The sequence below is a fragment of the Drosophila subobscura genome, chromosome J, assembly GCF_008121235.1.
Source record: "Drosophila subobscura isolate 14011-0131.10 chromosome J, UCBerk_Dsub_1.0, whole genome shotgun sequence".
Lineage (NCBI taxonomy): Eukaryota > Metazoa > Arthropoda > Insecta > Diptera > Drosophilidae > Drosophila > Drosophila subobscura.
This window is the reverse complement of record NC_048532.1, coordinates 13,042,133-13,069,303: the sequence shown is the minus strand read 5'-3', so window position 1 is coordinate 13,069,303 and position 27,171 is coordinate 13,042,133. Positions and strand designations below refer to the sequence as shown.

Below are 27,171 nucleotides of genomic sequence, written 5' to 3'. Positions count from 1 at the left end.
TCTGGAGACACGTTCCCCCCACCCAAAACTGCTGCTCCTTTCAATGTGTCAGAGTAATCGTAATCAATTGAATGCATGCCGCCACCGCAAAAGCAAATATCATCAATGCACTGTGCACCATGTCGCTGCGGTGATGCTAATATCGAAATGCTGTCAACCCAGACGACCGCAGTAATTGAAACATTCGGAAACAGTCACCCAACATACCAGTGACACACTGATGCAAGCGATTTTGTATAGAAACTGTACAAGTATGTGGCTTAAGGTATAGTATTTAATCATATTTTGTTCACTTTGATTACAGTTTCAATCAGCTGACTGCAGTCTTCTGCTGCTGCTGCTTTTTCTGGGAAATCGCAGAAACCTCGAACGTTTGCTGGCATCCGTGTTGGACTCCAGCTGCATGTTGTACTCCCTTGGGTAGCTGGATGGCACTTCCAGCTCGCTGCTTCCTCCATTGAGTATTTGTGCTACGTGTGCCTCGTCGATTGTGCCTTTGAATATCAAAGGATATGGCCATTCGTGGCATATCGTGGGACCGCTGTAGTCGCGCAGCGTCTCGATTAGCCTATCCAAGCGTTGCATCTCCTCGTGGTCATCGTTGAGGGCCCTCACCTCGTCCAGCAAAGCGGCCACATCGGACTCGAGCACCTGGATTCGAGATTCGAGAGTGTGACTAGAAATTAGATTACCTGCAAAATCGCTTATTTTGCTCGATTTGCTTGAGCAGAGTGTGAATGGGAAGGGATGGGGCTGGGATGGTGTGGGGTGTGTTGCTTGCTAGCACTCGTGCAGTGGTGTCCGATGACACTGGCAGTAACTACGACGGCGTTACGGTCAATGATAGCACCGCCTGGGCAGTGTCCCCCCCATGCTGTCTGTTTCTGCGGCTCGGATTTCAGCTACAAAATCTTTTCAGGGGCCTCGCCTCGCCTCGTCAATGTCGGGTCTATTAGAACCCAATTAGCAAAGTCTCTGAACCCGGGAAACTAAGCTCATGTTCGATGCATGTTAGGGAGGCGCACTCTCGAGCCCCTCCATCCTCATGTTAGCCCAATGGCCCTACCGGCTTTCTCTAATTAGCGGTCCAAGTAATCACAGCGCCCCCTTCTACCCCTACCGCCTACAAAATCCCCTCCTCATTCGAAAAAGCAGACATTCTAACATTTCGTTACCAATAGTGGGGCTATAATTGCATTAACAGATGCCAAAACTGTGTCGCAACTGTTAACAGCGGGCTGCTATCTGGAATGTTACGCTAGCTAACAGCGGGTGTGAGAAATAAAAACAGTTCCGGTAAAAATAATAGGTACACCAGCTGATTAATAATCTTGAATTCAATTTCGTTATTATTCTTTCGATGTGGTAATGCCATTTGATGCAATGAATTGTTGCTTCTGTCGTACACTTGTGCACCTATTATTACGCACTCAAGTGTTAAACAGATGGAAATCATAATGCCAGAGAGGTGTGAGAGAGAGATAACGAAAGTGGAACGGAATGCAGCCAAAGAGAGCGGAGAGCGCGAGGTAGGGGTAACATTTACAGCTGGCTTGTCCCGCTAGCTTTCGGCAGCAGCAAATGTAAATGCAAACAAGTGTCACTCTGTGGTCGAGTGGATTACAACACTTGTTTGGCTGTGTGTGTGTGGGGTCAAAGAATGATCCGAGAGGGGACACAAAGCGGCAGGCAAGGGATAGGGATAGGGAAAGGGAACAGAGGGTGTGTTCAATTACCAAAAACTCAATATGCAAATTAATAACACATTTTAGCACTTGACGTACACGACCGCGCAAACTTTCCACGCTGTGCAGCAGCTGCCGGCGACGCTGCACCGCCGTACTAATTGGCGACGTCATCTCGTTGTGGGCAGCGGCGTCGGTGGCTGGTGGCCAGCGGCCGGCGGGGCAGCAGCTGCCGTTGTGATCCCGTTAAATATTTAATAGTGGAGCGGCGGAGGCGAACCAACCGACCACTGGCGACACTTGTCAAATTTTTGGTTCGTTTACCGAGAGCTTTTACATAGCGCTAATTTGTTCAAACTCTTTTTTGCTCCACAATTTTGGTTTAATTTTCCTTGTTTTTTTTCGTAGCAGTTTGTTGTTGGTGTGTTTGTTCGTCGCGGCTTTTGTTATATTTTTCGAGTGCTGTTGTTTTGGGGTCTTTGGGGGCTTTTCCGCGGCCTCTCTGGCCCAGGGCTCGGCGTTGAATGCGCGGCGGCCCTCTCAGTGTGTGGTGCCGCCGCCTCTCCCTCTTGACCGACAGCAATTTGTTTACGTGCGTCAATCAGTCATATACTTACACACTCTCTCTCTCCCTCTTTCTTTCCCTCTTTTATTTAGTCAAACACAATCGCGAGAGAGCCGTGCTGAATGGAGAACAAAGAATGAGAACCCGTGACGAGTTTGTGGCAAAGCTTTTAATCGGTTCTTCTTTTATGCGGACAGACTGAAAGTATGGCATGACTTTTGATCGTTTAGAACACGCTGAAAGCTCCACGAACGGAAGCTTTAATAAGCAGAGAGATCTGCTGAGTGTTTAACGGAAAGAATCTCAAACATTAGAGTTCGTAAAGGTACTCTTAGAATTTCTGGGGATTGCTTCAATTTAGCCCTTATATTTACTTCATTTATAGATTATTCTATTGTAAGCTTTGGGAGATGCACTTCTTAGAAGTTTGGGAAATTTTACTCCAAGATTTCCACAGAATTTTGACGATCCCTGAAGCACATACTTCGTGGAACTCTAAGCAGTTGGATCCACTGTATGTAAGCATCATTATATCAGTGTTTGTATTTTTTGCTATCATTGCTAAATATTCATTAGCTCAATTATTTTCTGTAATTTTCTTGTAGAACGAACCAACGAGGAAGAGTACCCTGAACTACTTTCCCATTTCATACCCGCATTCCACAATGCCTTCTGAGCACCGGAATCCAAAGGTCTTGGCTTAAACAGCTCTGCTTTTCGCCTTTGTTCGGATCCACCAATCTGCAATCCCTGCCGCCGCTGCTGTGAAGCCAAAACAAGCATCAGCTGCTGGCCATTAAAATTTTAATTTTGTGCACCATTTGACGCCATCTTGGCCCACTGGGCACCATCAGCAGAAGCATCAGCAGCAGCAGCAGCAGCAGCATCATCAGATGGAGAGCATCACCGATGCCATCGCCACTGCCATCGTCATGGCAATCCCCGTGCAAAGCCCTTGGCTTGAGCGATTATGTTGATGGGCAAACTGGAGGCTGCTTACCTGCATTGTCCGCCCCTGTCCGGACTCGGGAGCACTTGTTCCTCCGCCTGTCCACCCCCCACCCCCCGTCGATAATACGCTCAATTCAATTTGCATATTCAGTTGTCCAATGAAGCGCACACCACACAGGAGCAAGCAGTACAGAACACTCCTCGCCCCCTCATCGTACTCCAAATCCAATCCAATTCAACCCACTCTCTCTCCCTGGTCTTGCTCCTTCCTCATTCATTCCCACCTCATCTCACGTCCAAACAAATGGCTCGTTTTTTTCCCTTCTGCCATTCTCGTTGGCCAACTTGGAAGCAGCCGAAATGTGCCGCTGACAGCCAGGCACGCATGAGGAGATGCTCGAGGCTCCAGTCTCCCGTCTCCAGGCTGCAGGCGCCTGCTCGAGGCAGGACTCCGCCTCACCTGCTGTTAGTCCATTACGTTAGCAATTTAACTTGCGCCACGTAAACATGATTATCATCTTAAGTGCAGTGTGTGTGTGTGTGTGTGGGGGATGTGTGCGTGCAACAGAAGCCAAAGTGGGGGAGTGGAGGATGCATGCATGCATGGGGCATGCATCTCCATTGGGTTGCCTTGGGTATTAACGTTCACTTTGCTGTAAGCCAGTTGGTTCGCTGTTTAACAACTTTCAATCTGCTTAAAATTGCAATTAATTTAAACGCTTTCTTTTCTCCATTCTTGCCAAAACCATTGGAAAAACAACGAGGATGCCACACACACACAGGCACAAGGAACATTCCATTCTACGCTCCACATCCATCGCCATTACCCAATCCCGATTCCAATCCGTTTAGAGTGCTGGCTGCCCTAATTGTGCTTGTCAAAATCAGGCAGCCACCGAGCCACCAGGTACGCTCGTGACACCCACAAAGGGGAGCACACACGCACACACACACACACACACAGCAGCAGCCTTGGCAGCGGAACAAGTGGCAGTTCTGGACCCGTCAACCTCATCATCAGGTGGCGGCCGGATTCTGATGCGATTGCTGCAGTAGCAGATTGAACCGCAGCAAGGATGCGCCCACGCATATGCCAGAGAGACCGGCGTACGGGCCACCGGCGACCGGAGACCTCATCCCAGTGCCATTCCGGTGACAGTTGGTCCAAAATTGCAACAGACGCTTGATTAATTTGGGGGCGTGACCGTGTTAAAACTTGTGGGCGTGTCTGGGACACAACACCATTTTGAGGCCCAATACACGTAACGTGTGTGGGTGCGGAACAAGCGAGGGTATTTGATGATTTAGGGGTATGTTGGCCATGCCAGAGAGGGGAGAGCTGGGAGAGGACTAAAGTTTAGTTCGAAATCTAACGAAAAATATTTGTTTATACTGAAATATGTCTAGCTGCGAATGAGTTCTGTGTTCTACTAGGAAAAAGGTTCCCTAGAAGTTCCATATTTCTCTCAAATAAATCTCGAAAAGGAACCAAAAATAAGCTGTTGCTTATTATTCCATTTTCTAGCAGTCAAAACTTGGCGAAAGGGTATTTTAGTAGTCGTTTCTCCCCTTGCCAGGGATTACCCACTTAAACTCTCGCTCTCACTTGTCTCTGTGCAGTCCACTGACAGAGGGTAAATATGAAAAGCGAGAGCCAGCCACACAGCCAACACAGAGAGTCCATCAAAAAGACAGACAGTTGAAAAAAGGGGAAGCCCACAGACAACTACAACTGCAAATACATAAATACATACTGTACATGCATGCAAATGTGAATACAGACAGAGACAGACACAAGAGAAAGAGAAAGAGAGCGCATCAGAATGTACCGTTGACATGGCCATTATCAGGAAAACAAACCGGAGATTAACTTGGCAAAATGTCTGCAGACGTCACAAAAAAGCCAAAGCAAAGGCAGAGGCAAGCGGGATGGCAACAGTGCCACAGGATAGCCAGGATTGAGCAGCAGCAGGACGTGCACCACCAGATGCTGCATAATATATGTTTGAGTCGTAGAGATAGAGAGGAACCCCACCTGCAGACACACACACACGCACGCATTTGGTTTGCGGCCCTGTAAAAGTGACACACGAGCGTAATAACAGCTAAGACCTCGTCCTAAGCATCCGGCAGTCAACAACCACTTGCTGGATCCCGTATCCGTTCGTAGCATCAGCCTCAGCATCAGCATCAGGCCTCTGTGCTGGAGTCTCCTGACCATGCAACCCCCTTTTTGGCTGGGACGCCGCTGCACTCAGCATGATTACAAATTATAGCGTCTGAGCAATCCATGTCGGCAGGGACAGCGTCTGCCACTCTCTGCTCTGTGTGTGTGTGCTCGAAGGGGCGGACTTTGGTTGCCGCCCATAGGAAATATAATTCCACAACTTTTGCCAACGATGACGACGAGAGCCGGCCCGGGGGTCGCCAAGCGGGGAAGGTGTGGACAAACGACTAACGAATTTGTTGCTGCTGCTGCACGCACTGCCCTCCGTCCACAGAACTCAACTCTGAAGCTCTGGATCTGGATCTGGGTCTGCCTGTGGCTGCTGCCTGTTCCTTTGCCTTCTGGTGGTTGGCCAGACCTGCAGACGGTTCAGCACTTGCCGCTGGTTGGTTGACTCTGTCCAACCCACAGCTCGCTCTCCCACTCCCCTCCGCTTAGATAATTCTGTTAGCTCTCAATGTTTTCGTTGCTCGTTTCGTGCTAATAACTTAATTATGCATTTTGCCTGTACATTTGCTGGAAATGTCTGCCTTTTTGAGCTGCATTTAAGATGGCGACTGGGCACCGCAGGCGTCCTGTCTGTCTGGGGGATTTCGAGTGAAAGTCAAGGTGAAAAAGTGAAGGTGAAAGGCAGCAGCCGCCTGGAGAGGTTAAAAGCGAGCGCCAGGAAGGAAATTAGCCACAAAGTACAAGTCCATTTCCTCTGGCAATTCAACCTCTGTTGCCTTTCCTCTACACATTTCCTTGGATTCGATGTATTTCTACCTTTTTAGCTCTTATTTAAATAATAATAATAACGACATCTATCGCTGGATCGTTTCCCCTTTTTTAGCACATCTAAAACTTATTTTTACTACTACTATTCGTGCCACTAGAGACGCCCACGCTTTATGACCACTTTCGTTCGTTTCATGTGGCAGCTTTCGTTGGGTGTTTCGGTGGTTTGCTGCTAAGGTGGCACGTGGCAGAGTGCGCGATTTTTCAAGGCGCAAGGTCAAGCCAAAGTAACCCACACAGGCAGACACACACACACACACACACACATACACATAGAGCGAAAGACCTAAATCCTTTTTGATTAAATTCAATGGTTTATATCCAATACTCGACCTCTTTCCTTTCCCTTTCCTGTCTCAACATTTTATATGTCTTTGAAACGCATTTTTCTCAGCCGAATCCCCACACACACTCGCACACACGCACACACAAAGAGACATAAAACAAAATGGAGACTGTAAGACAGGAGAAAATAGATTGAAGTGTAATCATGGTTTTGAACTGCTCCTCCTCGGTCATACATTTAATCCGAGCCAACGTAGCAGACAGACAGACAGACAGACAGACACAAAATGGCCAAAAACGACAAAGACGGCCAACAAAACTGAGAGAGAAAGTAAGCGTTTAGCTAGGGTCTAGCTTCGGTCTTCCTTCTCTCTGCCACCGCTCCCCCCCGCAAATATATTAGAACAAAAGACATTGTAATTGGAAGAGAGAGGGAGAGAGAGACGGAGGCCGTCGGCTGTGGGGAGCTCTGGTTGTGCGCTCAGCTTTTTGGGACACTCGTGCGGCGATGCTTATTCCGCCTGACTGATTGGCAGCTCCTTTGTCTCTGCGCTGCTCCCCACCTAGATCAGGATGTCTTCGAGTCTCCCCACTCTGCACCTCTTGGTCTTGGCTCCACTCAGCACCTCTAGGTCGTGGCTGCTCCATGCGTTATCTAAGTTTGTTTGAATAAACTTGAGCGAATGTTTTGTAAGAAGATTTCCCTTACAACCAGAGACAGAGAGCGAGAGACTGTGACTTGGTTGACACAACTACTACACACACATATGGCTGAAGCAGCAACTGCAGCAAGGGGAGCTCCTACCCTGCCCCAAAATCATTGACTGACTTCTGGCATCCTGCCCCGGAGAATCCTTTTCAAGTTCGCTTTGCATTCTGATTGCCTGGCTGCCTGGCACTTGTAACCGGAGACTTCGTTTTGCTTCAATTTGATTCGATTCGTTTTGGTTTTGGCTATAAGTCCAACCAAAGCCACTTGACCCCCACTACGGCCAAGGAGTATCATAATAAAACGTATAATTTTCAGCAATTTAGCAATGCCGGACACAGACACGGCAGACACACGCAGGCAGGCAAACAAAGGCTTAGGTGGAGCCTCAGGTACAGATACAAGCGGAAACGGGGCGAATGTTTCGTTCGATTTACAAAATAATACTTAATGACCGTAAAATGATATAGTAAAAGTCAAGTGCTCCTTCGGTTTGCCTCACTTTTGTGTGGAGGAGCAGCAGCAGCAGCAGCAGGTTTTGGGTGCCATAATCATTTTGCGGTTTGATGTGTTTGGACTTGCCTCAAAAGATGATTGCAAATAATAATACGATACAGGGGACAGGACAGAGCAGGACAGTTGTGGTGTGGTGTGGTGTGGTGTGTGGCACGACGAATGACAGGTTGGCAAATTGATGGAATTTCGGGTGTCCTTTTGCTCAAAACAAACACACACAAAACCAGGAGTCAGTTGTCGAGTGATATTTAATTCCCAAAATGACTGCCGGTGCAAATGTATCTTCAAATTACTACCAATCCGGGCAGGCACTCGGCAGTAGAGTTGATAGTAATAATCTTGATTGCTTTTCCATATACAGTCTCTGAGCTGACGGAATGCTAAATGAAGTCTTAATCCTCCTGCAATAAAACTTCATTTATGGGCACGCCCCACAGTTTAGCAGCACAAGTAAACCCCTGAAAATGATTGAATATTTCAACTCAACAACTCTGTTGCTGCTGCCCTCTGTCCATCGTCCATCGTCCATCCATCATTATTTTAACTCGAAACTTGAGGTATTTTCCACACTCGAACCTTATTTGTGATGTGCCTGTCTGTCTGCCTGTCTGTCTGTCTGTCTGTCTCTGTGTTGCCTTTTGTTTGTCTTGGCCTTTGGCGTTGCTCGTGTCTCTCGGTGCTAGAATATTCAACTTGTGGCGGGCGGGTGGTGGAGAAGGCTCTTAAAATGGTCATAAAGCAAATTGTGAAAAATTATTGTGTATATAAAATTTAATGACATGTCAAAAAGGATATCCGGCATACGGCATGCGGCCCTAGAGTTCGCTCCCGCTCTCTCTTGTTGCTTCCACTGAGTGTGTCTCTGTGTGTGTGTCTGCTCTGACGAGCTGGACAAATGGCAAAGGTCCTGTCCTGTCCTGTCCTGTCCAGCACTGGCGACCATCATATTCTCGTGGGTGGACAGGACGTGTAATGTGCTGTAAGTCCTGCCACACATGACGCGCTGACAATTTTAGTTTAGTTGTTGGACTACGAGTATTTACCCGGACTTCTTTTGGGTAGGAGCACGAGAGCGAGGACGAGAACGAGGACGGAGTGACGGGGCAACGGACACCCAACAGAGCGACACACATAATCAAGAGCAACTTTATTATTTTGTTCAACCAACAACAACTGTATGTACGAGCCACTCTTCTCCTCCCCTCTCCGCACTCTTTGTGCGGGCTATTTTTATGCCCAGCTCAGTGCCCCGAGTCTCTCTGCGAGTATATCTTTATACATATACTCGTACAGCTGTCTGTTGTGTGGTCTTTATGTCCGTCATCATTATGCTTTCGCCTTGGCCTGGCCCCGCCTGTGGGTGAGTCTTTTGCTTGTGCTTGTGCTTGTGCCTTTCGCCATTTGCCATGTTCGGAGCTGCACATTTTATAGTTTTCAAAAGTCACAAAAATGTCAATTGCTTGTCTTGTGCCACACGCCTCCACCTCCATCGCCATCTCCTCCTCCTTCGTGGCCAAATGGCATTGAATAAATTATATTGTGGTCATAAAGTTGCAGCACCATGTTTACCCCACACACAGACAGACAGACAGACAGACAGAACGACATGTCCCTGGCTTATGTCATAATGGGGCTATGCATTGGTATCTCCAAATCTTGTCCTGGTTCCGGACTCATTTTATTTGCATGTGCAGCAGGATGGGAGCAAGGGGACAGAGCTAATCAGCGGCAGGAATTGATTTGGCGCCACAGTGGGATCAACAGAACGAACATTCCCACACTCCAAACCGCCTACGATAATGACCCAACATTAACTGATAAATTATGGCCAAGCATGTGTCGGGGGGGAAGGCAACTTTTGAATTTTAATCAAGCTTTGAATTTGAGGCACTGCCACTGGCTCTTGTGGGTCATGGCATTGGCCATAATTTCACTTTCATTACTCCTACTCGGGAATGTCCTGCCGCTGCCCTGGCCAGACCATAAATCTATTTACTGTCGGGTTGGTTGGTCTCCAGTTCCCTTCTCGGTAATTGAAAATATTTCAAATAATTCATAACATTTTTATGCGATTTTCCCCACTCGAAAAGTAGTTTCGTTTTTCACAAGGGTGCAGAAGTCCTTGTCTCAAGCTATCGGATCGTATAACTTGGCGTAGATAATTGTTTTAATGGTGTCATAATTTTGCACATTTGATGGCGTACTCACCCGAAATGCTTTCAACTGATTTATGCGTGTCCACCCTCCACTCCACCCACTCCCATCCAGGATTGTATGAAGTCAGCATTATTTTGCGGGTTGTAAATCTGTTCGAAATATAAAGTATTTGTATGATAAATTGCTTGCAGAAATTCAAATTCGAAATGGAATAAAAAAGGCATTAAAAATGGGAACTTTTGGGTGGGTTCGAAATATTAATTCAACACACAGAAAACCAGAAAACTTTGCACCAAAGACTGTGAATATTTTGGTTGAACTCTCAGCTGCCCAAAGCGGCAGAGACTAGCCCAAAAGTGGAAGTCAAACATTGAAAATTGAATTGGAAATTGTTCCCAACAAAAGTCTAAGTAATATTTAAAGTTGATGCCCATTTAAATGTTACCTTTTATCTATTTCCTTGTTACATTTCAATCACTATTTCCCCAAGTGTATGCACCTTCTCCTGCTCCTACTTTTACCCTAAAAAACTCTCCACGATTCGTGCCCAAAAGTGGATGATGCATCTGCGTATGGGGACGGACGGTTGCTTTAGGGGCCTGGGGCCCTACTTGTAGATGGAGATAGTGTAGGGGCCATGCCGTACGTACGTACATAAGTAACCAGTTCGCCTCGACTCGACTCGACTCGGCTCAGCTCTTGAGTAGACGAGTAAATAACGGCGTTGCATGATTTATGTGGCCAAACAAAGCGCAACAAAACGAATGTTGCCTTGTTGTCGGATTCCCCCCTCGGGCGATGAGTGCTGTGCCCACCTGAGTGCCCAAATCGCTGACTGACTGCCTGGGTACGGCCGTTGTCCCTGCTCCACATAAACAACAGTCCCCACAATCCAACAATCCACCAATCCACACATATCCACAGCCACATCTGCGGGGCTAACCACTTGAAAACGTTAAATAAGTTGTCTAACCGCACATTAAACCAATTTGGCACTGCGCTGGCCGCCTGTCTGGCACCTTGGATAGCGTAGTTTCCTCCTCTGGCCAGGCCAGGCCTAAGCCAGAACCCCAGCATGGGCACGGCCCACACACACACACACACACACGCAGAGAGAGAGAGAGAAGTCCCTGCCCTGCTGGCTGCCATAAATCATAGGGCAACCCACGTATGTGACTACTTTGGCTAGGGGATCGATAAATTATTATTAGTTGGGGCTGTCCGAGAGTCCCTTCTCTACCCCGAGCGACCTCTATCGTTTTGGTATCGTTGGGAGGCGCGTGCAAAGGAAGTTGTTAGATCCCCAAAAAGGAGCGCTGACCGAAATCCTCCTCGGCGTTGCGGTTCAAATGCCTTTTAACTTAACAACTTTTTTTTGCTGGCCCTCCTGCCAACACCCCGCACACACACACACACACAAATCAATGGGTGACTTTGTCCTGCTGCTGGCCAGGACCCGGGACTCGGCTCCCACGGCCAGTGCTAGGTCCAGGACGGGGCAAAGGCAAGCCCTTAACGTTGTGTGTAAAGTGGACTTGACATGAGATTAACATCTTCAAAAGCATAGCTTAAAGTATTTGTTAGAGCACGTTGAAGTTGCGACCGAACGAACAAGGTGGCAGAAACAGGGCCACGACCAGGACCAGGACCTGTGTGCTGACCCTTCACCCTTCTTTCATCCCGGACACCGTGCTCGCTGTTGCTGGCGTCGTTTTTGGATAATTGCGTTCTTGTGCGCTGAGCCATGGGCTTAACTGTTGCTGTCATAACTAAGCGAAAAGGTATACAATTTATGGAATCGAGTGGGCAGCACTGCTGGCCACCCACTCGTGGCTGCCACCGCACCCCCGCGACAGGTGGAAAGGGCCACACACGACACACACATGTTTGTACATTTCTCTATATTATAACAATTTTCGTTGGATTTATTTCGTTGATTTCAATCGTTAAACAATAGCAAACAGAAGTCCTTCTGACTTAAAGCCTAATAGTGGGTGGTTCTTGGTGGGGCGGAGGGGGTTATAATGGGGGAATGATTCGAGTCGTGAACGAGCCGCAGGTACAGTTCTTAAAGGTGCTTACAGGGCACGACGGTGGCGCAGCTTCAGGCGTCGCACAGTCTTGTACTGGTAGCCAGCATCGCCGAGCACGGCAGAGTCCTGGGCAACCTCCTCAACGGGAGCCTCATCGGCAACAACCTCCTCAGCTGCGGGCAGGTAATCGTTCGAGATCTCCGACACATCACGACGCTGACGGTACTTCAGACGACGGACAGTCTTGTACTGGTATCCATCGGCGGCAAGAACGGCGGAATCCTGGCTGGCTTCCTCCACTGGAACTTCCTCAACGGGTGCCTCAGTCACAACCTCCTCAGCTGCGGGCAGGTATTCGTTGGCGATCTCCGAAACGTCACGACGCTGGCGGTACTTCAGGCGACGCACCGTTTTGTATTGGTATCCATCAGCCGCGAGAACAGCAGAGTCCTGGCTGGCTTCTTCTACAGGAACTTCCTCCAGAGGGGCCTCAGTCACAACCTCCTCAGATGGGGGCAGGTAATCGTTGGCGATCTCAGAGACATCACGACGCTGGCGGTACTTGAGGCGACGGACCGTTTTGTATTGGTATCCATCAGCCGCGAGAACGGCGGAATCCTGGCTGGCTTCCTCAACGGGAGCTTCCTCAAGGGGTGCCTCAGCAGCAACCTCCTCAGAAGGGGGCAGGTAATCGTTGGCGATCTCCGAAACGTCACGACGCTGGCGGTACTTCAGGCGACGCACCGTTTTGTATTGGTATCCATCGGCGGCGAGAACAGCAGAGTCTTGGCTGGCTTCCTCAACGGGAGCTTCTTCCAGAGGGGCCTCAGTCACAACCTCCTCAGATGGGGGCAGGTAATCGTTGGCGATCTCGGACACATCACGACGCTGGCGGTACTTCAGGCGACGCACCGTTTTGTATTGGTATCCATCGGCGGCAAGAACGGCAGAGTCTTGGCTCGCTTCCTCAACGGGAGCTTCCTCAAGGGGTGCCTCAGCAGCAACCTCCTCAGAAGGGGGCAGGTAATCGTTGGCGATCTCGGACACATCACGACGCTGGCGGTACTTCAGGCGACGCACCGTTTTGTATTGGTATCCATCGGCGGCAAGAACAGCGGAATCCTGGCTGGCTTCCTCAACGGGAGCTTCCTCAATGGCGGCCTCGGTGACAACTTCTTCAGATGGGGGCAGGTAATCGTTGGCGATCTCCGAAACGTCACGACGCTGACGGTACTTGAGGCGACGGACCGTTTTGTATTGGTATCCATCAGCCGCGAGAACGGCGGAATCCTGGCTGGCTTCCTCAACGGGAGCTTCCTCAAGGGGTGCCTCAGCAGCAACCTCCTCAGAAGGGGGCAGGTAATCGTTGGCGATCTCCGAAACGTCACGACGCTGGCGGTACTTCAGGCGACGCACCGTTTTGTATTGGTATCCATCGGCGGCGAGAACAGCAGAGTCTTGGCTGGCTTCCTCAACGGGAGCTTCTTCCAGAGGGGCCTCAGTCACAACCTCCTCAGATGGGGGCAGGTAATCGTTGGCGATCTCGGACACATCACGACGCTGGCGGTACTTCAGGCGACGCACCGTTTTGTATTGGTATCCATCGGCGGCAAGAACGGCAGAGTCTTGGCTCGCTTCCTCAACGGGAGCTTCCTCAAGGGGTGCCTCAGCAGCAACCTCCTCAGAAGGGGGCAGGTAATCGTTGGCGATCTCGGACACATCACGACGCTGGCGGTACTTCAGGCGACGCACCGTTTTGTATTGGTATCCATCGGCGGCAAGAACAGCGGAATCCTGGCTGGCTTCCTCAACGGGAGCTTCCTCAATGGCGGCCTCGGTGACAACTTCTTCAGATGGGGGCAGGTAATCGTTGCCAATCTCGGACACATCACGACGCTGGCGGTACTTCAGGCGGCGCACAGTCTTGTACTGGTATCCATCGGCGGCAAGAACAGCGGAATCCTGGCTGGCCTCTTCGACGGGAACTTCCTCAACGGGGGCATCGACAGCAACCTCCTCAGAAGGGGGCAGGTAATCGTTGGCGATCTCAGAGACATCACGACGCTGGCGGTACTTGAGACGACGCACCGTTTTGTATTGGTATCCATCGGCGGCGAGAACAGCAGAGTCTTGGCTGGCTTCCTCAACGGGAGCTTCCTCAATGGCGGCCTCGGTGACAACTTCTTCAGATGGGGCAGGTAATCGTTGCCAATCTCGGACACATCACGACGCTGGCGGTACTTCAGGCGGCGCACAGTCTTGTACTGGTATCCATCGGCGGCAAGAACAGCGGAATCCTGGCTGGCCTCTTCGACGGGAACTTCCTCAACGGGGCATCGACAGCAACCTCCTCAGAAGGGGGCAGGTAATCGTTGGCGATCTCAGAGACATCACGACGCTGGCGGTACTTGAGACGACGCACCGTTTTGTATTGGTATCCATCGGCGGCGAGAACAGCAGAGTCTTGGCTGGCTTCCTCAACGGGAGCTTCCTCAATGGCGGCCTCGGTGACAACTTCTTCAGATGGGGGCAGGTAATCGTTGGCGATCTCCGAAACGTCACGACGCTGGCGGTACTTCAGGCGGCGCACAGTCTTGTACTGGTATCCATCGGCGGCAAGAACAGCGGAATCCTGGCTGGCCTCTTCGACGGGAACTTCCTCAACGGGGGCATCGACAGCAACCTCCTCAGAAGGGGGCAGGTAATCGTTGGCGATCTCAGAGACATCACGACGCTGGCGGTACTTGAGACGACGCACCGTTTTGTATTGGTATCCATCGGCGGCAAGAACAGCGGAATCCTGGCTGGCTTCCTCAACGGGAGCTTCCTCAATGGCGGCCTCGGTGACAACTTCTTCAGATGGGGGCAGGTAATCGTTGCCAATCTCGGACACATCACGACGCTGGCGGTACTTCAGGCGGCGCACAGTCTTGTACTGGTATCCATCGGCGGCAAGAACAGCGGAATCCTGGCTGGCCTCTTCGACGGGAACTTCCTCAACGGGGGCATCGACAGCAACCTCCTCAGAAGGGGGCAGGTAATCGTTGGCGATCTCAGAGACATCACGACGCTGGCGGTACTTGAGACGACGCACCGTTTTGTATTGGTATCCATCGGCGGCGAGAACAGCAGAGTCTTGGCTGGCTTCCTCAACGGGAGCTTCCTCAATGGCGGCCTCGGTGACAACTTCTTCAGATGGTGGCAGGTAATCGTTGGCGATCTCCGAAACGTCACGACGCTGACGGTACTTGAGGCGACGGACCGTTTTGTATTGGTATCCATCGGCGGCGAGAACGGCAGAGTCTTGGCTCGCTTCCTCAACGGGAGCTTCCTCAATGGCGGCCTCGGTGACAACTTCTTCAGATGGGGGCAGGTAATCGTTGGCGATCTCGGACACATCACGACGATGACGCAGCTTTAGTCGTCGCACTGTCTTGTAGCGGTATCCATCTTCTCCCACGAGAGCAGAGTCTTGGGCGATGTCCCCGAGGGGAGCATCGAGGGCAACTTCCTCTGCTGGCGGGACGTACTCGTTCACGATCTCGGAGACGTCGCGACGGTGCCTGGCTTGTTCGACAGGAATCACTGCAGCCGTCGCTGCGGCAATGAAGATGCACGCAATGAAAAGTTTCTGCAATGAGTGGGGAAATGGTGAGGGAAATGGTTGGAGGTAATCTTGATGGATGGCAGGTGGTCCTGCTGCTGCGATATTCACCATTTTGGGTATAGATCTCCAAGCTAATTGTTTTGTCGGTGGAATCTATGGGTCGAATGATTAATAGTCGCAATTTGTCGGCATATTTATACGCTCTAATGTTTGCCGTGCGGCGCTGAGCGTCGCGGCGCCAGCGCAAATCCAAACAATGACCGGCACTTTGTTTGCCAGCAAACAGCAAACGGAAACCGAATCGGAATCCGAATCCGAATGACAGCACCGATACCAGCAAAACGGTAACAAAAGCCACAGAGCTCCACGGCAGAGGAGAGCTTGGGATTTGCAAGCGCAAGCTTTAACATGCGCCACTCAAGCCCCAGCCCTCAAGTGCCTCCCTCCGCCGTTACAGCCTCTCCGTCTCGTCTTGGACTCCACCTCAGCATCAGCTGGAAGCCGGTTCAGTTGCTGGGGCACACGATATGATACGATGATTGCCCAGTGCGGAACCAAATGGAACTCCACAATCAATTGGACTCCACGTTTCGCTTTCATTTTCGTTCACATTGTTTTGGTTTTGTTGCCTTTTGTCGTTCGTTGCTTCGTCGAATGTTTCACGGTCAAGTGCGAGCATCGGTCACACTCTTAACAAGATCTAATGCAAAAATAATAATAATAATAACAAGATTCGAACATTTAAATGACAGCGGCAAGTATTTGGCGTCGTTCCATACACACATACACACTCACATAAGCCGCACACATACACATGTACGTAGTATTTTTATTAATAGCTGCGCGCACATGGCTATCGGTAATTTGCGTACTGCCGCAGAGTACAAACAGTTCAACGAACTGCCTTCAAATTTGTTGGCTGGGAAAAGGTCGCGACGCGTCACTCGCTCGTTTGCGGCTGGCACGTGTTCCTAACTGTACTGATATTTAATTGCTAATATTAGTTCTGATTGAAAATAAGGAAACTTAATTTATACAAAATGGTGAAATGGCAATTGCAATAGCAAACATCGATAGCGATGCCATCGATCGCGAGGAAAGCACGACTCGAGAGGTGGCATCGAAATATCGTATGGCAGGTGCACAGAGGCTCATTGCTACAGAACTACATCGATATCCTAGAAATTAGAGCAGGCGACACAGCGATGTTTGCAATTGGATTTATTTTAAGACATATATTAAGAATGGAAATAAAATAAAGAATGTTGATAAATTTTGTGAGGTTTTTTTGTTGCTACACCAAACTATTCAAGTCAAGCCAATTTTGATTGAACAAAAAACATCGTTGACATATGTATGTCACGATGTTGCTCCAGCCCTAATCTGCATGCACTCGATAGCTGATCTCACATTACTCACGACGCATCTCGATAACTTCATCGAAACATCTCTAAGCGGTGAAGCGGCGTCCTTTTCTTACTAATTCAGCTAATTGCCAAATAAAACAACATCCAGAGCAGAGCGGAGCTTGCTGCTTGGGTTGGGTAATAAAGTGTATCCTGTTAACCCTGCCAAGCAGCAAAGATATCAAAGATTTCTGCGAAAATATGCTGCACAAGGAGCAGCAGCAGCAGCAGTCGCCGCAGCAGCATGGGGAGAGCAGAAAACAACAACAGCTTACAAGTTGTGCGCATGTTATGCGCTGGGGAAAAACTTTGGCTATGAAATTCATAAACTTGGCAAAACAAGCAGCTTGTTCCTTCAAGCAAAAAAGAGAAGAGCAAGCAGGAGGAGGAGTAGGGAGTGGCAGTTCGCAGTTAAAACTTTCAACAAATCATGCATATGATGTTCTTGGGGGAGGATCCACGGCACCCTCAGCAGCACTTTCACTTTTGGCGCAACGACTAATTAAAGGACAAAATTGGGTAAGTTTTGTCTGTCTGCTTCAAGAGTCAAGAACTCATCCTAAGGTTTTGCGTGCCCCACCAATGTGTGTCAAGTGGCAGTAAGTGCAAAACAAAACAAATGGAGTGTGCAATCTGCTGTAAACAACCATAAATTTTGCGAGAACGAAAGCGAGCGCTGCCAGGGGAACCAGCACCGACCGAACTATCGAGCCATCATAAAGAGAGGTGTCCCCAACCCAACCATAACCAGGCCCATTCTGATTCCCAAGAACCAGCTGAGAACCAGCACCATCTTTATCGCAATCATTCACATCGCCACTTGTGAAATCATGGCAGGCAGGCAGGCCACCATCGAGAGAGAGAGAGATGAGTATGCGAATATTTTTGGAGGATGCAGGAATGGGGGGGAATAAAGTAACCGAAGCATGAACATCCTATGACACATTATAATATATATAAACGATGTTTCATGACAATCAATTTGTTACAATTCAATAGACACACTCGGTATGCTCCGGCTCTCTCGTATGTTCTCTGCTCTGTTATGTTATGTTGTGTTGTGTTGTGTTGTGCTCTCATTTATGTGATTATTTGATTTGATTCATACGAACAGCGCAGGCATAAACCCAAAACTTGTATGGAACAGTGCGGACGGAATCAGTGCTCCTCGTCGCATAGCGAATTTTATGAACTAGAAAGTATCATTAATTTAATACGCATTCGCATACGCAAACAAGCACATTTGATGCGCGAGACGAGGAGAGTGGGGGTTCTCTCTGTGTATGTTATATGGTTTACTGAATTGTGGGATCTGTGGCATGATGCGTCCTGCCGTCCCGTCCGTCCGTTAGTTATGCTCTTGATCATTGTAATGTAAATATGGAAACGGCACGCTCTGTCCTGTGCTGTGCTGTGGTTCTCCTCCCTGTCCCTGTCCCTGTCCGCGTGCTATCATAAATAAACATTCGACACAAACACAATAAATGTCAAAAAGTTTCGCCATTATCCGCTTGCCAGTTAATGTCCTTGTCGTTGTCATCGTCCTCGTCCACATCGTCGTTGGCGTTGTCTTGAAAGCATACAGCGCTTTATTATTTTAATGATTCTGCAAGGAGTGAGAGAGAGAGAGAGAGAGGGAGGGAGAGGGAGTGCGAGTGCGAGTGCCCATCCTGTCAGCACTATGGGGTCTGTGCCGCTGTCCCGTGGCATTGTGTTTACATTTGTAATTCAATTCGCGACCAACTCCACCATCTCCAGCTACAGAGCTCTACGGCAACCACGGCGCCGGCTCCGGCTCCGGCTCTCTGCCTCTGTCCGCTGGTTATTATTTTACATGTCGTTCGCTTGCTCACTATAATTTATTAGCAATTTGCATAATTTTCTTTCATAAAGCATTGCCACTGCTCTCCGCGCTCCCCTCTCTGTGCCCACTCCATTCGCTTTTAATGCTGACATCGCGCCGCGTCCGTCAACTCTTTTGGTCCAGTGTTATGCAAATGTTCCATTCCCAACTCCTCCCCTGCCACTGCCGCTGTACCGTCGTAATATTCACGACTTCTGCCCAGTTTACGGTTATGCTCGATCGTTATCAATGCTACACTTTGTGGCCCGATTATTGTTGTTTGTTGTGCGAATCTCTGAATACATCTCGAAATTTGCATTCACAGCTGCTGCCCATCGACAGATGCAGAGTTCAAGCACGAAGGTCTCGGAGATCGCACGGGCAGCAGCAGCAGTCGCTAAATGTTGGTATTTGATGAGGTAAATATGCGCAGAGATCGGGCAAAGATCGGGAGATCCCCGCAGAGATCGGGAAAGTTGTACTGAGGAAGAGGTTGTAGAAATGTCAGAAATATCCACTGGTTTACCCTAATTCCTTCACCTAAATAAACCCAAAATCAAGAGCCAACAAACATCAGCACATCCTGACTAGCCCATGTATCATTTATGCAGCTGATTTCCTCTCATTACCCTAATGAAAATCGTTGAATTTTCAGCATAGCATCGCATCAGCAACAGCAGCAACAACAACAACAACAACAACAACAACTCTCTGAACAAACAAAGGAACGAAACGAAACGAGACGAGACGAAAGTATCTTTATTATCTTTTAGCACTTCAGGAATTGTTTTTATTTTTCCTGCACTTTTCTGCTGCTCTTTTCTGCTGTTTTCCTGCTTTTTCTTTGGCTGAACTTTTGGCTGCATAAACAATTAAAAATTAATTTTAAAACTTTTGGCCAAAGATAAACGCGGGCGGGGGGAGAGGAGGAGCAAAGAGCAAGGAGCAACCCAAGCATCCAGATCCAGTTAGCTCATTAAACTCCGCCACATGGTCTTGCGGTTGGTGTCCTGGGGCAAGTTTCAGCAGTCCAGGACTACTCGTTGGCATCATTATGTAATCTGTGGCTGGCAAGCAAGCATCTGCTGGCTGCTTTGAAGTCAATGAAACTAAGCGAAAACTATTTAAAATACAATTTACTGCCAGCAAATCAATCGACAACGGATGGGTTTTGCAATTAGGCGAAGCCCCCAACAAAACGAGGGAACAAGGGAACAAGGGAACAAGGGAACAGTGGGGCAAAGCCACATGGTGGAGCACACAAAACACCCTGTATAGTCGCTGTACATATAGACAGAGAGTCAACGTTATTTCATAAACACGCTCAAGTGATTTGGCAAACTTATGCCTGATTGGCCTGGCCCCTCAAGCACAAATGCTAACCCAAAGGCACCCAACAAGCCTCCTAGCCCAAGCCTCAAGACCAAAGGCTCACATTTGAGGCTGAGGCAGAGCGAGAGAGAGAGAGAGAGATAGAATTTCTCTCTGTTTATTTGGCTGTCTGTTTGCCCTGACGGCAAAGGTCTCCGGCTGCCCCGGGTGCCCCACTGTTTGACTTGAAGGTATTAGAAACTAATTTGTACAGCAGCCAAAGCAGCCACAAACGACAGTACAGTGGAGTCGAGTGGGAGGAGTGCAGGAGGATCGCAGCGGAGGGAGTGAGCATCTCGGGGCAAAGCTAACCAGGATACAAACAGCAATTGTTTGCCTGCTGTCCTGTCCATCCATCCCGTCTATATCCCAGGCTTTTGGCCCTAGTTGGCCCATCCCCTTTGGTCCCTCGCTGCTCTCGGTTGGGCTTTGTAGCTGGTAGCTGGTAGCTAGTGGCAGCCGAAGACAATAAGTAAAAAATCCACAGGCATTGGCCAAATCCTTAACAATAGCTGGAACAGCAACAAACAGATGGCTAAATCATATGCCTCTGCTGCCAAAAAGCGGCATAGACACAGAGACACACACAAAAGGACAACACATACCAGAGTTTCGTCTCGGGTTCTTAAGTCGCTTGCGGCTTAAATTTTCTTAAATGTTACATTGTCTCTGGCCACGACAACGACAGCGGCAAAGGACAAACGACAGGACTGACTGTCGACTGGCTCTGTCGACCCGGACATGCCATCGCTTTTTATGGTTTAACTAAACAATCTTCTCATGAGTAAATATTTTCCGGCATATTTTGCCATCCAGCCAGATGCAAAACTTTACAATGAAGTTGGTCCACTGCTGCTGCTGCTGCTGCTGCTGTTGCTCCTTGGATAAGTACATTTATCTTTAAGACTAAAAACCATAACAATTTAGTGTGTGGAAATTTTCGAGCTACGCACTGCAAAATGTATCCACACACACACAGCTACAGTTTCCTTGATGGAGTTTCCTCTGTGGGTGTGTGTGCGTGTGCCTGGGCAGATATTCGCACAAATATTTACCCGGGTCGAACATTTTATCTGAAAATGCAGAATATGCTTAGCTAGGCCAAAACGCTGCCTCTGTCTGCCGCTGCCTCGGCCATTTGCTGTCCTTAAATCTAAATATCGCCTGCACAACGAAGACATATTCATTTCTGCTTGGACCAAAACTTTTTCAAAGGCAAAAAACTTGTGAAAAAGTTGCAGCAAAATCAAATTACATTGCATATGAATTCAATTAAATGTTTCCAAGCAACATGTTGCAGGCCAAAGTTTGTGCCCGGCAACCTTAAGATGCGCTGGCAACCCTTTCCATGGCAAAAACTTTAAGAATTTACAGCAAATATGTCATTTTATGCATTTTAAAGCGAAAACTTCCAGCAAAAAATCCATTCAATGTCCCACAATTATATAAAGTTCAAAAACGCTGATGACATCTGTTGTTGATACCCTTTGAACCTTAGACACAAAGGTCCCACTGGGCTTCTTTTTGTATTAGATTTCTTATGCTACTTTTATGGCATGCTGTTCGGATTATCCGATATCAAATGCCATTCACGCATCAGTTGCATGCATTTCCAATTGGGTTGACATTCCTGCCGGCCATCAGATGCCACTTATTCGCACTCGAAGCCGTGTGACCAGTGGTTCGTTGATGAATGCGTGAGTGAGTGCATGAACGAATGATTGAATGACTCTACACTCGAATTTGAAGGGAATTTGCATTGATGATTGTTGACATTAACAACAAATATGAATAATACCAGCGTTTGCAATTTGCAGATTTCATTTTCCAATTTCCACTCTTCAACATTATTTTTTTTTGCACCAAGGGAAATGGGCTAAGGGGGAGTGGCAAAATTCCTGCATTAAAAAAAAGCGAGTTGCAAATTGTTATGATTAATCTGAACACGAACCGGAGAGCCGGAGCCGGAGCTGGAGGTGGAGCTGTGGCCGCTGGCCGGGGGCAAACTTTTCATTATGGGCATTAAATTTTTGTGCATTTTATAAATTTAATTGAATTCTCGATTTTTATATTTTTTATCGCACTTTTCAAAAGCTAATTTATGATTGCTCAATGCGGCATGTAATTGCATACAAAAGCCTTTAATGATGGGTTCTCGCTGGAGCCATAGCTATGGGCTCTCCGTATCTGTATCTGCATTCTGTATCTGTATCTATACGCTGATTGGAATTGTGCAAAATGTCCCCTCTGCTGCCGCACTTTGACATTCCATAATTATATTCATTATTAATGATAACAACAAAAAAAGATATAAAATATAAGCGATGAATTATGAACGCTAAAAGTTGATTAAATTTAAGCGAATTTAAAACGGAAACCCATAATTAACCCAGCCATAAATATGGACGGCAAACCCTTTAAAATGTTCCCCAAAACATGGTCTGTAGCTTCGATTACTTTCTGGCAATTAGCGACTGGGAATTAAGTGCTCATCAGTGCGTCGTGTCTGCACGCCAGCAGCGCTTAAGCTCCCCCATGCCCATGCCCAATGCGAATCCAAATGCCAGTCCCAATCCCATCACTGCATAATAGAGCCAACACACAAATTAGTCCGAAAACCCAGCTAAAGCCCGGCGTGACGTCGTAAACAGAGCTGGAAATGCGCACCCAACATGCAATGCACATGGCCCTGGAAGTTCGAGTTGGAGTTGGAGTTGGATGTGGGATCTCCTTGCAGCAGAAGTCGCATTAGCACGAGGAGAAGGAGTAACAGTTCCACTGCCAATTGTAGCTCCGAGTTTGGTCGCACGATTAATCGTCGTTGCAAATTGTTGGCACGTTTTCAATTGACAACAGAGGAAGAGTGCGTCTCGGGGAGCAGCAAGTCAACCCCTAATTTGCACTATGACCCACCCCGTTACAGTTCAACCCGCAACCCCTCTGCTTTGCTCTCGTTTGTTGCGTGTAAATCACACGGTGTTTGCTCTTTCTCATTCTCCTGTTGCACATCTTTTACGTGCGTCAGGTTGCTTGACATCGAGAAACTTTCACCCCTCCAACTACACCCCCAGGTGGTGTCCCATCCCTCCCTCCGTACGCCCATTTGACAGGCCGTTTTAAAACGCCGACCACGACGCCTTCGTCGTTTATTTTGAATGTAATTTTTCAAGTCGCGACAGTCTTCCTTTCAGCCTTGGCCCATTAATCACGCGGACAAAATGCGATTCCTACCATAGCGATGAGGAAACAAAAAATGAAAAAATAACAACAAAAAGAAGGAAAGAAAGAAGACAAATAAACAATGGGGGAGAAAAATAAAAGAAAAGTGAGAGAGAAAACATAAGAGAGAAGAGGAGCAAAGTTTTGCCTTGACGAGGCAGTTCTTTAATTACACTCTGCCGCAAAAGGAAGGTTGAATTCCTATTGAGAGTTAAGACTCAAAGATGAACATAGATTGGGCGAATATAAACATTCACAGACTTCTTTCCGTTTGCATAGATTTAGCAATAAATGGGAGCAATGTTGCCTAAAATCTTTAGAAATTATTTGGGTTAATAAATTCGATCAAAGATAAAACTGATTACTGATTAAAACTCCACTTTCATTGACTTCTCACACCTAGAACTGCGACTACAACTATTACTGCTCTTTAGCTGAGGCTTTGGAAATGATTTATAAGAAAATTTAACTTATTTTTGATTTATTTCTTGGGATATTTCTTGCCATTGAATAATATCCAATTTCGTGAACCCTTTCAGCGCACAGTCCCCTGCTAAGCGGCTTAAGGGTATGATCAGATTCGACTTATTTCCGCTTGGAGAGAAAAAGTGTTGCACACTTCTCCTCCTCCTCCGGAAGTTGATGCCCGCTTGGATGCCTGAATGGAATGCCTCCCTCCTCGGTTGTTGCTGCTCCTCGTTGACTTTGTTAATAATGATGTTGCTGTTTCTGTTGCACACTCCCCCCTCCCCACACATAGCACACACCCCGCCCCGCTGCTGCTTTTGGCGATATTTTTAGCAATGAGGTCACGTGACTGACAGCCGTCGCATTATACACCCTTTGTTTGACGTGGCCCAAACCCCAGAGCCAATGACAAACTAAATGCAATTTGATGCGTGTCATGCCTAGCCCCCCGCCCTCTGGCGAAAATGCGTGGTAATCATTATTTGTGACAATTGATGAACGAAATCAATTTTTTTATTAGAACTGAGACTGAGGGATCAACCCCGCGGGCTGGGCGGCACTCTAAGCCGCCGCCCAGTGGCAGTTGTGTGGCAGTTAATAAATATTTGTCACGCATGGCTTTGGGTGCAGTGCAGCGACACTGGCAGGCAGGCAGGCAGAACCTGTCTCTGGCACCTGCATTGCGTTGGAATTGGACAGAACAGAGCAGAGCCGAGCCGAGCAGGGCATAGCAGCTTAGGCACGTGACAGCCATGAGCCTGGCGACCTCGTTGGGTTCACCAGGATGTGGACTATTCCCACGACTTGTCACCTTTCGCACACACACACATACACACACACACACATGCACGCTCCAAGAGAGTGCAAACCGCAGCCATAGTCGGCGGTGGTATGTGGCCCCTCAATGTTGGTCAAAGTTGAATGCCTCTTGAATGCCCGCCGGGAGTGGAATACCACAAAGGGCAGCGAGGCGGCAGGCAGCCGCATTTTGCCAGCCATTAATCAAATCTCCAATTAATTTGCCACAATTAATTGTAGTGATAATTGGAGGTTTCCCTTTGGCTCCCCCGCGCGCCAGCCAGCAACGCATCAAAAATCATCCTCTCTATTTGCGGATACTCGATATGAACTGACTGACTGGCTGGGCTGGGCTGGGCTGGCGAAATGCAATTTGATTTTGGCTCGTAAATATGATGGAGCTTTAAGGATTTGCAATCCGCCTGGAGTCGGGGAAGAGCAAACCCTATTAGCAGGACAGGCAGACGAGCAGGCAGGAGGACTGCCTGGCAGCCAGAAGGGTACATGCGCCAGGCTTATCATTATTATTTTCCATCATTGTCGACATATAATCAGGTTCAATGACGAGTGCAGCTCGCTCCTGTTGCTCCTTTGGCCAGACACACAGACACAGGACAGCCAGGCAGATGGGATAATAAATACAGTGGATGCCAGGAGCAGCAGCAGCAGCAGCAGCAGGCGGCAGGCAGCCAGCCAGGCAGGCAGCAGCCTTTATGCAGTTGTGGCTCTTTATTGAAAAATGTGTGCACAATTCGAGAAATGCAGCTATAGTCCTCGTGCTGCTGCTGCTGCTGCTGCTGTTGGTCCTTCGATGCCGAAGCCAGACACAAATATCAAATATTATTGAGTAGAGCGCAGAGCGTGCGCTGAAAGGTGAACCATTGATGGAGTGTCGGGGTGTAGAGACACACCATCACCATCCTTCAGCCTGTCCTCCAATAACAGCACTCACCGGCAGTCGGTTTGCCCGGTTGCCAGAGCAACCTCTGTGCCCCACACCCTGCGCCGTTACCATAGGTCCCTGTGGTGCCTGGTTGCCTCCTGGGAGGGAAACCAACTTTGTTTATAAACATTTCACGTTCAGCTTTGCTACCCGCAAATATTCCGCTGCTCCAGCTACCAGCAACCAGCAAAAACTTCTACTATCAGAGAGCGGAGCGCAGAGCATGATTTTTATTTGATATTTTTCTAAACAATGTCAGAGAAAAGTGTGTGCTCTGCCTTTCCTATAAATTAAAACAAATAACAGCACAGCCCAGACTAGAAATTGTGTTTCTCCGTGTTGTGTTTGCTTTGAATACCAGCAGCAGCAGCAGCAGCAGCAGGACACACACCAACACACCTTTCTGAGAGCTCAACATGCAGAAGAGAATTGCGCCCGAGCGGCGTCCCTACTGCGACAAGCGGCTGCAGGATGACCGCGTGAGGCGGCGGCGCACCATGCACCTGGTGCACGTCTCGCAGGCGCACAAAAAGACCGCCAAGCGGCCACTCAACGATTGCCCCTTCTACAGCATGACCTATGGCTTCGATGAGCTGCCCCTGGACCCAGTAAAGGAGTTCCTAAAAGAGAAGATCTGTGGGTGTCCGCTGCACAAATGTAAACCCAATCCCAGACCTAATTTGAGTTCCAATTTCCCCACAGCGCACATGCAGAATGACAACATTGTGGGTCGCTGCAATCGCGAGTTTGACTTTCACTCGTACAACCTCGAATATGTAAAGGATCAGTATGTGGAGTGCGACGATGACAGCCTGCAGGAGCTGCAACTGGAGGACATAGTCATGCCCGAACAGTTCGAGATGCTGCGCGATGCCAAAAATCATTCCTACAACTTTAATCAAACGGGTGAGTGTGGCACGGGATGGGGTTAGATGAATGTGTGGCATGGGGACCAATTAAATTGAACAACATTTACACATTATCTCAGGCGGGGTACGGGGCTTCACACGCGCGGGGGCTTAGCAGACAAATTGCCAGACATTTGGCGTTATTCAATGAGTGGGAGAACTTTACCGCAAAAGCATAACACTTAATACTTTATTAAATGCGAAAAACATGCCCCGACAGCATCCTACTTCTGCTTTCCCGCCTTTCCCCGCTGCTGCTGCTGCTGCTGCTGCTGCTTTCCCGCCTTCCCTCGTTGGAAAATTGTTCACCTGTAAACATACAAATTCCAAACATTATCCTTTTAACATAAAATTTTATAACCAAAATGTGAGAAGCAACAGCAGCAAAAAAAAAGAAGGTAAAACCGAAAAACAAATGCGTATGACATTTATTTGAATATCCTTTGGGAGTGCAGAACGACGGCATCCGGTGTAGGGATTGCCTGCCACAGGATGGGGTGCTAGGGCGCAGGGCGCGCGGCGGCGTCTAGTGACTCCACAACATGTTTATCATAGTGTTTTATTTAGCATTTACATCGACCATTTTTATGTCTCTCTCACACTCTTTTTGTTGCTGTTGGAGCATACTCTGCCAGGAGGGAGTTGACATGGGTTTTGGTATACAATTTGATAGGAATCTCCAAAGTGGAACTATCATTATTTT

The 27,171-nt window shown here is 48.3% G+C and overlaps 3 protein-coding genes and 1 long non-coding RNA gene across 5 annotated transcripts in view; 1 reads left to right on the top strand and 3 right to left on the bottom strand.

Moving 5' to 3' along the window:
* Positions 1-27,171, bottom strand: part of LOC117892961 — an 80,647-nt gene that overhangs the window by 1,170 nt on the left and 52,306 nt on the right. Inside the window, exon 7 of the long non-coding RNA XR_004648773.1 lies at positions 9,924-10,021. This is a non-coding gene — a long non-coding RNA (uncharacterized LOC117892961). The remainder of the gene's footprint in view (positions 1-9,923; positions 10,022-27,171) is intronic.
* On the bottom strand, positions 252-2,241 carry LOC117892957. 2 transcript variants are annotated; one of them, XM_034799291.1, is made up of 2 exons: positions 1,785-2,241; positions 252-651 (listed from the first exon to the last, which is right to left on the bottom strand). In XM_034799291.1, the coding sequence occupies exons 1-2, from the start codon at positions 1,857-1,859 to the stop codon at positions 307-309; spliced, it is 420 nt and encodes a 139-aa protein (XP_034655182.1). In that variant the 5' UTR covers positions 1,860-2,241; the 3' UTR covers positions 252-306. The 2 variants fall into 2 exon arrangements, with proteins under 2 accessions (XP_034655182.1, XP_034655181.1); XM_034799290.1 differs by having other exon boundaries at positions 1,737-2,233.
* Positions 11,773-16,210, bottom strand: LOC117892960 (titin). The gene is given in 4 exon segments (XM_034799293.1): positions 11,773-14,083; positions 14,086-14,202; positions 14,247-15,536; positions 15,621-16,210. Coding segments are annotated over 4 exon segments (3,543 nt in total). The 5' UTR covers positions 15,624-16,210; the 3' UTR covers positions 11,773-11,950.
* The window catches only part of LOC117892950 (dynein heavy chain 3, axonemal), a 33,929-nt gene continuing 32,710 nt past the window's right edge, over positions 25,953-27,171 (top strand). The window contains exons 1-2 of the mRNA XM_034799280.1: positions 25,953-26,196; positions 26,263-26,466. Coding sequence (XP_034655171.1) covers positions 25,977-26,196; positions 26,263-26,466 — 424 coding nt within the window. The 5' untranslated portion in view covers positions 25,953-25,976. The remainder of the gene's footprint in view (positions 26,197-26,262; positions 26,467-27,171) is intronic.

Coding starts and splice junctions, on each gene's coding strand:
- LOC117892957 (XM_034799290.1), bottom strand. CDS start 1,859: ATGACGTCGCCAATTAGTACGGCGGTGCAGCGTCGCCGGCAGCTGCTG. Junction 652..1,736: donor ATTTGCATATTGAGTTTTTG/GTAATTGAACAC, acceptor TCTCGAATCCAG/GTGCTCGAGTCCGATGTGGC.